Source organism: Prunus dulcis, chromosome 6 (assembly GCF_902201215.1).
Source record: "Prunus dulcis chromosome 6, ALMONDv2, whole genome shotgun sequence".
Taxonomy (NCBI): Eukaryota; Viridiplantae; Streptophyta; class Magnoliopsida; order Rosales; family Rosaceae; genus Prunus; species Prunus dulcis.
In genome coordinates this window covers 8,031,194-8,042,175 of record NC_047655.1, presented here as the reverse complement: position 1 = coordinate 8,042,175, position 10,982 = coordinate 8,031,194, and the positions used below count along the sequence as shown (strand labels likewise).

The window sequence follows — 10,982 nt, the reverse complement described above, 5'->3', positions numbered from 1 at the left end:
AAAGGTTCCAGAAGTTTTTACTGCAGTTCATTTGTGAACTAACTGATAGAAGAATCTCTGATCCCACAATTCTGAGTTCATAATAGATCAAACTTACATTTGAATATATAGTCTTTCCATAAAATTAAATTAAATTAAATCTATGCATCTTCTGCGTCTTCTGTGAACTTCTTGTATATATCACCTTTGTAGAACTCTCGGGTCCTGATCACCAAAACCAGTGAAACAAGAGCACCAAAGAATGTGATTGAAGCTAAAATTGTGAAAGCCAACCTATAGCATTGGCTCCCGAGGCAAATTAGCTCCTTCACCGAAGACCTAGCCATCCCTTTCTTTGCTAGCTCTTTCAATGCCTCTCTGTCATAGAGCATTCCAGTGACCTTCACATTCAGTATATAGGAGCCAAGGGGACTTGCTAGTTGTCCACAATTGAACAATGTAGAGTAGTACTTGAGGCCAAAGAGTTCGGAAATGATGGCGAAAAGCAACGGAAGTTGGGCACCGAAAGAAAACCCAATGATCACGGATGCCACATAAACTGAACCAGGGGCTGGAAAGGCAATGAGGAGATGGCCAGCACATGATAGAAGAAGAACAAAGGTCATCATGAGGGGTCTGGGGACTTTCCACTTTACCAATAGGCTTTCAGAGACAAACCCAGAAAAGACTCTCCCAAAGTAGTTCCATATACTAACTAATGACACAAAAGAGCTTATTGTTTTGGTTGGATATCCCAGAGACTCACCAATTTGCCCCAAATTGTCTACTGCTGTCAAACTTGACCCGAGTCCGCATAGCGTCGCAATGAACAAAATGAGCATGTCGACACTTAGTAATGCTTGTAAAATGGCGTAGTCTTCTCCTCTTTCTGGCTTGTTGAATATGTCAGCAAAACAAGATTTCTTTGTGTCCTGTTTTTGCTCTTTTGAGGAATTTGATGGCAATGCATCTTCTTTCGCTTCAATTGTTTGTGGTGCTTTCTCAATGGTCAACTCAGTTGGAGGATCACCAGGTTGTTTCTTGAGGTTCCAGAGGAGCAGCTCCTCTCTAATGGCAATGCCAAGAGGGACAAAGAGGAACACACAAACCACAGTGACACTTCCAGCATAGGCAGCTTGGGAGAAAGAAACTTGCTTTTGAACTATAATCATAGCCATGAGGAAAAGTGCAAGGGCAATTGAGACATAGAGGAAATGGTAAAAGACTCTGAGCTCATTGGGTTGCCTAACAAGCTTCATGGGTCTAATGGTGTAAACAAAAACTACTGATAGAGCAGCAGGAAGCCAAGCAATGAGAAGAATCATGGATTTTGAATTGTTTCCATAGACAGCCAAGTAAATTTGAGTAAATATGGCTCCACTAAGCCCAGTAAAACCCTTTAACAGACCAAGCATAACACCTCTGCTAGCTGGGAAATTCTTGACACAAGTGACAAGAGCTCCTGTGTTTGCAAAGTTTTGAGAGTTGGCCCCAATGCAAATGTAAAGGCACATGTGCCAAACTTTTGGCTTGGGAATTTTGGCAGTCACAGCCAGCCAAATCATGAAGTAGCCTGCAAAATTCATGGCTGAGCCAATTAGGAGCACAAACCAGGTTGGGGTGACTTCACCAATAAGGCCTGAGAGGACACCAACATTTGCACCAAGGTCTTTGAAGAACCCTAGCAAGTTGAGGGTTGTTTGGTCATAGCCAAGAGAGGACTTGATCTGCTTGGAGTAGACACCAAAGAGGTAAGTAGCACCAGCTCCAGCCATGATGAGAAAGGAGGCAAACACAGAGAACCATCTGCCTTGAACCACGTGGACTGCAAAAGGAAGCAGTTCACTGTTTTTTCTGCTGCCATTACTGGCTTTGGAACCGCCCATTTTGGCCATGGCTGGTTGTGGTGCTCTTTCTTTGATCAGGCTTGAGTTCAAAGGGAATTAAGTGAGAGTGGCTAGAGATCTGAGAGAAGAAAATTTGAGGATGGGTTTGGATTGGTTTTGATTCAGATTTTGGAAGAGATTCATGTTGGATTTAATGAGTTGGAGAAAAATACAAGTGCCGCTAAAGGCCAAAGGGATGGCATATAAATAAGCCCAGTGATGAGTGATGGATCAAGTGGGTGAGTTCAATGAAAGTGTCTTCTTTTAAACAACTTTAAATGCCTTGATTAGTGTGAACTAGTTGGCCTTGAGTATTTGGGTTGACTGCTGCATTGACTTGTGGTCTAAAAAACCAGATACTTGATTTTTTTGCTCTGGAGAGATTGAAAAAGGCGAAAAGAAGTCAAAATGAACAAAACTGTCTTTATTTATCTTTGAATTTTTTAAGAAATTTTTTATATTTGTATGTTTTTAGTTTAAAAGTTGAGAGGTTTTTCTATTTTTTTGGAAAAAAATTTGATCTTTTCTTAAATTAAAAGTTTTTTTATGACTGAAACTTAAATTTACTTTTTTTCTCTAAAAGAAATGAGTAGGACCCACTTTTGCAGCCCTTTCCGCAATCACGGATCATAAATCTTCACTTAGACGCCTATATGAGTGCACTTTTCATATTCGAATCGTCAATAGAAGCTTTCTTACAAAATTGTCACTTTTAAATCATGTATACATGCCACCCTTTCTTTTCTTGCTTCTGGGTAAAGTGCCTCCTCATATCCAATTTTTTTTTTTTTTTTTAACCACAAGTGATAGTAGAAACGACAGGAGGAATGGGATTTTTCACACACACAAACTATATTCAAATCTGAAACTACTAATATGCAAGTCAAGGCCTTCATATCATATCCAATTCTATCAACGTAAGTTTTGTCACAAAATTCTCACACCTTAAATCAAAGTTCTTTTCTTTCTTATACTTCTGTCTCTGACCAACTGATCCCATATATTTCAGTAGCTGAATGTTTGGCTCTTCGTGATGGCCTTGCTTATGCGATCCATAGAGGTTGGCGGAATATCCTTGTGGAAGGGGATTCAAAGCTCATCATTGATTGTGTTAAACAGGAAGCGGATCCACCTTGGAGTATTTGCATCTTGATTCATGATATTAAGCTCCTCAGTTCTTTTTGTGGTCATCTATCCTTTAATCATATCTATCGCGAGGCGAACTTCACGGCGGATGCTGTTGCAAATCTGGGCCATGGGCTCCACTCCTCTAAGCTGTGGGAATCAAGATTGCCTTTGAATTGTTCAGTTCCTTTCTTCTTCGACCTGTTTGGGTCTGCGTGCCCACGTGATTTCTGTTTGTAACTTCATTTTTTCTTATCCAAAAAAAAAAAAAAAAAAAACTGATCCCATATAGGCACAAGCAACAAAAAATCTTATAGCATGCATGATGCCCTAATCTTGTCATATTGAAGAACATCATCAATGACGTGTGATGGTGATATTGTAAACAACACATGCAACTTTGCTACCAAAAAAATATATATAATAAAACAAATAGACTACCAGCCAATTTTCACTGATAGTTAACATAAGCAAAGGTTAAGGATGGCATCATGGAGGGCGGTTTGGGGGCCAAAGGATAATTATAGTAAGCAATCCAATTATGACAAAATTGATATATTTGTAGCTTTATCATCAAATCCATGTTGAAAAAGGCAAAATACCCACCGATTAATGTGACCCTAAGAGCATTTCTAGCAGCTAAGGCTGGACTCGAGCTGGGGGGGTTTGGGCAAAAAAGTGGTTTCCAGCAATAAAAGCAAGCCCGGGCAGATGGTGGGACCCAACAGACTGGACTGCCCCGAGGACAAGGCTGGCCCGAGTGCTGGCTCGAGAGCAAGGCTGATGTCAGCGTGCTGACGTCACGTCGACGTCAACCCTGCGTCCAAATTTTTTTAAATCGTCCATGTGGCGCGCGCTAGTCTCTCCGATCATATTTTTTCCAGCATTCCAACGGTAAAGCCAATGTTTGTGCAATAAAAAAATAGATAAAATTTTTAAAAAATACCAAAAAAATTACTGATTTTTTTTTCTCTATACCTTATTTCCATTTTCAACATTTAAGTAAATGTCTTTGTCCTTTTACTTTCATTTATTTTTATATTACTCCATTTACTTAAGTTTACAATGTAAATAAGGAAGTACCCCCCATTTGGATTCAAATAAAAATACTAGAAAATCAAATTCCCACCAAATCAACATATGAAAAATTGGTTTTAGTGCAAAATACGATTTTGGCTAAAAATGATGGCTCATTAAGTCAATATATACTTCATATTAAAATTCCATAAAATCAAGTTTTCTTATTTGATGTGTAAGGAATAAAAGCCGCCAAAAATTATCTTGAGAAAATGATTATTCCGAAAAATTATTTTTCATACTTAGTCAATATTGCACCTTCGCTACAAAAATTCTGGGTCCGCCAGTGTCTATAAATACCAACCAATACTCTTCACTTTTAACACCAAATCCCCATACTTTTTTTTTCCTATAAATACCAACCAATACAACTAATAAAATAAAATCATATCCAAAAATATTATCCAATATGAATAGTATTGACACGTAAGAACCCAAAAATATTATCCGAAAATATTGTTTAAGTAAAAAAAAGTTGTGAAAAAACCAAAAAAATGAATAGTATTTGCCATGGCAAAGAGCAACTGCTGGAAACATATTTGGCTGGGGGGCTAGGGCAGCCACTATTCAAGTGAATAGTAGCTACCCTAGGTCTCCTCTTGCCATGACAAGGGGCAAACTGCTGAAAACGCTCTAAGGGCCACAATTCCTGCATATGCCTTTTCCCACCACCATAAAAGTCTTTCATTTCTGGGTATAGGAATCTTCTGCAAATAATGAGTGCCCAAAGTGATCAAGTTTCCAACCCAAGCTTGAGGAACTTGAAAGTGTTGAGTTTATAGTATGTACCATTTTACCACTCTGTCTCTTTAGATTTGAATCTTTTACTTATATTTTCTATGTTTGTTATAAAATGAACTGGAATATGTGCGAATATTGAGCTGCATGTAAAGTAGATGAGACACAACATTTAACGAGGTTCGGCTATGCCTACGTCCTCGGAGAGCAGCAGCAGTAACTTTTCCACTATATAAAATAATAGGGCTACAACTTTAGTGTTTACAATATGTGTGGCTCACTGAATTTTCTCTCTTGGAGAATTTCTCTCTGCTCTCTTTCCTCTCCACTCACTCACCCTCTTTCTTCTTTCTCTTCCTTTTCTCTAAGCGTCATCTTCTCCTGATGGAGGTATCTATTTCTAGGCCAAAGACATTGGCTGTTCACTTCACAAGTATTTGGCTTCACTTAAATAATTGGCAAACAAACATCATTAATATTCTTCAATCAATTGGGTAGTGGGGCTTGCCATTTTGGGATCCACATTGTTGACTTTACAACAATCATGCCATTGTCTAGTTGACTTGGAAAAAATATCTCCACTCGAGGGATTTTGAGGATAATTGGCATTACAACACAAGGCCTGGACACATGCTCAAAAAGTTTTTATGATATTGATGAGGGTTCATATGCCGTTCACAACCATGGTCCATTGGTAGGACACCTTGCGCATTAGTTCATTCAACCAGGGTCCATCTAAGAAAAATAGATTTTGAATTTTTTGAAGTTGGGAGGTGTCCGATTCCATAATATGTTATTTCGAAAAGGAACAACTAGATGAATAAGACTATATAATGCGTGTTTAGTGTTTTGAAGTCATTTGCAATGTTAAAATTGTATTTTATTTTATTTTTTATAGAGAATTTAAATCTCAAAACACAAATTTTAACATTACAAATGACCTCAAAACACTAAACACGCAATATATATAAGAGATATTTAGTGATATACCCATTTCTAGCACTAATATTATAAATAAACCCTACACAATTGAATTCCTATAAACAAACCCAAAAAAAACCTAAAAAATAGTAGCTAGCCTTATTGAATTTAATATTGATTATTAAATTACTTTGATGCCCTATTGAGTGCTTTGGGTATTTTTATAAGATTTTGGGGTTGGGCTTGTTTTAAGAAATTGATGGCAGTTTTGTAATTTATAAGAAGTTAAAAGCTTTTTTGTTATGTTGTCAATGGGCTTTGGGTGTGTTTCTAAAGTCCATTTTATATAGGGTATTTTTATAATTTGGGCCCCCATATTGGGTATAATAGTGAATCTCCCTATATATAAACAACTTGAATGTCATAATCATTATCATTTAGTTATCAATAAAACTTTGAGAATTTTCTCAACTCTACCGTTTCTAGGATTTGATGTTGTGTCTTTTCGCCGTGTTTTCATACATAGGTCACAAGACCATCAAATCATAGCCAATTCTCGTGACAGACAAAAGAAGAGAAAACCATGAAAAAATGAATCATATCAGGAAGAGTGTGTACTTTTATAACATATCTTACGAATAATTTGTCACGGGTTTTTATCCTTCACCGGCTAAATGTGTAGGTGCAGTTCCCTTATTAACTCACTGATAGAAGATTCTCTATTTCTCAGATTTCCATATTTGTAAGTAAAAATTGAGATAGAAGTCACTCACATTTAAATATTTTTATATTTACAAATAAAATTTTAAATATAAATCGTATATTTAACTCACATAAATATGAGGGCGATTTTGAATATAATACATTCAAAATTCTGTTTTAATGAAAAGCAATATTTTAAATTACTCTAATATACGGATAAGAAGATTAAATTCAAGTGTAACGAAATGAGCACATTACCAGTGCCATTATTCCTCCACTTCCAAATCCTCATCTCTCGTGCAAAACGTTAGAACCTGAGCATAGCACGATTCAACCTATAATTCAAATTAGGTACCACCACTTGAGTTGTATCATGTTGTCTATGGGATTGGGTGTCCGAATAAAATTGTTGGGTGTTGTAGACTAACTCTTTTTGTTTTTGAACTCTGTGGGCTAAAGGCCCAAAAAACCAAACAACCAGGCCAAGATATCCCTCAATCTACCAAAGCCTGAACGAATAGCTTTCTTTCTTATGTTTTCTTGGTCTTCTAATTTATTTTATTTTTTCAGCCACGTATTCCAATTTTTTATTTTGGTTAGGCCCAGTTGAATTCAGGTCCGACCTAGTTGATTTTTCCGAGTTTCTTTCGATCAGAATGCTGTCAAAAGTGATTACGAGTTCAATTGGGAAGAAAAAAAATCAAACCAAACCAACAATTAGTAACGAAAGTTTAAGGGAAATTTGAAAGAAATTGACGGGTATCCTTGAATTGTTCAGAACTGAAAATTACAGAAAAAAAAGAATGCTGCTAAACAAACTCTAAAATTAACTGAGTACACCCTACTATAAAAGTATATATTGAATTACTAATTTACCCTAATATAAAATGACCAAAAAGGATATATGAAATTGTGAAACAAATATAATTTTAATAAGTACACCTTACTAACCATATTCAACCCTAATCAAGAGATTACTTGGTGCCCATCTTTGTGATCTGCAAGTCAGAATGGCTTGGAGCAGATGAAGCCTTCCTTCTTTCTTCTCAGAACTATTTCTTGGCAACTTGGATTAGACAACTTAAAAAGCAGACTTCAGTTCGGTGACACATCTACCGGACAACTTTTAGAATTGTGCTTTTGACTTGGCTGTTGTCAATGTTGACTAGTTCTGCATATTGATTGGAGGGCTTCTTGTTGTTTCTTGATGTGAGTAAATAACATCAAGGTTTCAATCTATTATGTATACTTTAGAATCCAATTAGTCTTTAATTTTGCATATAAGCTTCTATACATGGTGAAACTGCGTGCTCCTACGTGCTTCTGACCTCCACTCAAACTTGAGTCTCTTGGTCTTATGTTGGTTTTGTATCCATCTAGGAGATTTATAATAAATTCATCTGCATTTGCAGTTCGTGCTGCATCCTCTACCATTTCCACGTTAATTTTTGCCAACAGATCCCTGTACCCAATATTTTCAGCAACTGTTCCTTAAAAAAGTGTCTTACCAACATAATATTATGATTTGGAGAACAAATAAAATATTATAAAAGATTTATTGAAAATAAAGATGAAAGAAACTGTATTTCGGAATTGCAAGAACTTGGAATTGCAAAAAAAGTGTCAACAGTTTTAGTAAAAGCATAAATCCATATGAAAAGTCAAAGATTTATAAACACTACTAAAAAAATAAAGCTGAAAATCAACTATAAAATAATGCTACAAGTATTATGGTGTATCAGGGATATTTTTAGTAGTTCTATAGAGACAAAATTAATAAAAGTGGCAAATGATAGGTACTAAAAGTAATTCTTTTGCCTAGTTAATAGAAACAAAGAATCAGCCAAAAAACACACTTAGTAGCACATGAAGGTTTTTTTTAAAAACATAATCTTTTTAGTATTATAATAATTTTATCTTCAGTTGTTTTTAGATGTTTTTTAGTATATTAATAATTTTTCTTGTTTTTATACATTTTCTTTGTGAGTTTGTCTCATTATTAATATATATGTGTTTAGATTATATCCTTCAATAAAATAAAATAAAGGATAAATGTGGTCTCGTCAATTATTGTTGCTTAAATGCACCCCCACAAAAATAAAATTCAGTCCGCCACAGGGGCGGATCCATGTTGGGACAAGAGGGGTCGGACGATCCCTTGGAAGTCTGGAAAATTGGCAACGGAGTCCATGGAAGCCCCCTTGGACCCAGGCTGGAAGCCCCCTTGTATGCACACAATGTGCTCGACGAAATGCCCCTTGCAGCTGCGCCGCGCGTAATTTTTTTTAAAACCTGCCTTGCCAAACGACGTCGTTTGGTCAAGGCGCAGTCAAAATTTTTTTTAATTGACCTGGCCTCAAAACGACGTCGTTTTGGGCCAGGTTTTAAAAAAAAAAAAAAACAGAACAACACACACACGCACAGCACTCTGCACAGCACAGATTCATTTTCTCCTTCATTCCCAATTCCACAGCAGCCCCTCTCTTCCCATCCTCTCAAACCCTAACCTCCCAACCTCCCAACCTTGGACAACCTCCATCAACTCTTCACCGGTGGCCCAGTGCCGATCACCACCACCTTCTACCGCCGTCCGCCGCCCATTTTTTAAACTACAAGTAAGTAAGCATGGAAAATCTGAAATTAATAATTATAGTGATAAAAATTATATTGTTGATATTGATTTGTTTTTTTTTTTTATGTAATGAAATTTATGGATATGAATCATATTGATTGATTGAGTTTATGCTTGATTGAGTTTATGCTTGAAATTTATGGATATGATTCATGTTGATATTTTTTTTTTATGTAATTAAATTTATGGATATGAATCATAGTGATAATCATATTAATGTAGATTGATTGAGTTTATGTTTGATTGATAATATGAATTGATTGGGTATATTAAATATTGATTGCTATTTGATATGATAATTTGGTATATTGAATATTGATTTATATGGGTTTAGGGAGTATATTGAATATTGAGAGTGGGTTATTGATCTTATCTTGAGTGATGTAAAAGATAGATATTTTTCAATAATGGTGGATGAAGCACGTGATGTTTCAATAAAAGAGCAAATGGCGATGGTGTTGCGTTATGTGAATGACAAAGGACAAATAATTGAAAGGTTTGTGGGGGTTCAACATGTAACCGACACTACTTCAAGTTCACTAAAGGAAGCAATTGATGAATTCTTTTCTTCCGCGAATTTGAGCTTTTCCAAGCTACGAGGACAAGGTTATGATGGAGCTAGCAACATGAGAGGTGAGTTCAATGGCCTTAAGACAAAGATTTTGAGAGAACAACCTTGTGCATTTTATGTTCATTGCTTTGCTCATCAACTTCAACTAGCTCTTGTTGCGGTAGCAAAGAAAAACATTGATGTCAACTTTTTTTTCACAACGGCTAATAGTTTGGTTAATGTTGTTGGAGCATCTTGTAAGCGTCGCGATGCACTTAGAGCACAATACCAAGAAGAGCTTGTGAGAGCTTTTGAAGATGATTGTCTTATAACAGGGCGGGGCTTAAATCAAGAAAGGACTCTCAAACGTGCCGGCGATACACGATGGAACTCACATTATGGTACGTTGATTAGTATCATTTCTATGTTCCCATCTATGGTGAATGTGCTTCAAATGATTGTTGATGATAATCCTAATGATAGTTCGGGTGAAGCCTATAAGTTATGGAGAGAAATACAATCTTTTGAGTTTGTGTTTCACTTATTTGTAATGAAAGCTATATTGGGAATAACAAACACTTTGTCTCTAGCATTGCAAAAGAAAGATCAAGACATTGTGAGTGCAATGAATTTAGTGAAAACATGCAAGGAAAACCTGCAGTTGATGAGGGATAATGAGTTTGAAGAATTGGTTGAGCAAGCATCTTCGTTTTGTTACAAACATGATATTACGGTTCCTACCATGGATGAGGAATATGTAATTCCAGGGAGATCACGGCGTAATGCTCCAATGAAGACAAATTATCATCGTTATCGTGTGGAGATCTTTATTCATGTAATTGATGGGCAACTTGTGGAATTAAATGATCGCTTCATGCTTGAGTCCGACAAATAACTTTGTAGCTTTTGACAAACGAAAGCTAGTTCGTCTTGCTCAATTTTATCCTTATGATTTTTCGGATAGAGACTTATTGATGCTTGAAGATCAACTTGGTGTTATGTTCATCATATGCGTTCGAGTAGTGATTTTTCTCAATTGGAAGGGATTAGTAGTCTTGCGGAAAAAATGGTGGAGAAATGAATGCATGAAATATTTCATTTTGTGTATTTGCTTCTTACATTGCCTTTGGTTTCACCGGTTGCAACTGCATCAGTGGAGAGGGCATTTTCCGCCATGAATATTATTAAAAATCCACTTCGCAACATAATGGGAGATCAATGGTTGAATGATAGCTTGATTGTTTACATTGAGAGAGATGTTTTTGCTTGTATTGATAACGAAATTATAATGCAACGTTTTTAGAATATGAAAACTCGTCGTGGACAATTGTAACTTGTATTATTGGTTTTGTTATGAATTATGAATGGAAGT

At 36.2% G+C, this 10,982-nt stretch overlaps 2 protein-coding genes across 2 annotated transcripts; one reads left to right on the top strand and one right to left on the bottom strand.

The window, feature by feature from the left end:
* Positions 1–6: 6 nt before the first annotated feature.
* LOC117632350 (protein NUCLEAR FUSION DEFECTIVE 4-like) lies at positions 7–2,115 on the bottom strand. Its single transcript, XM_034365797.1, has one exon. It carries the CDS (start codon positions 1,872–1,874, stop codon positions 141–143), a length of 1,734 nt encoding a protein of 577 aa, XP_034221688.1. The 5' UTR covers positions 1,875–2,115; the 3' UTR covers positions 7–140.
* Positions 2,116–9,467: 7,352 nt separating this feature from the next.
* On the top strand, positions 9,468–10,505 carry LOC117630200 (zinc finger MYM-type protein 1-like). The gene is made up of 2 exons (XM_034362942.1): positions 9,468–9,693; positions 9,781–10,505. Exons 1-2 carry the CDS (start codon positions 9,468–9,470, stop codon positions 10,503–10,505), a joined length of 951 nt encoding a protein of 316 aa, XP_034218833.1.
* The last annotated feature ends 477 nt before the right edge of the window (positions 10,506–10,982 follow it).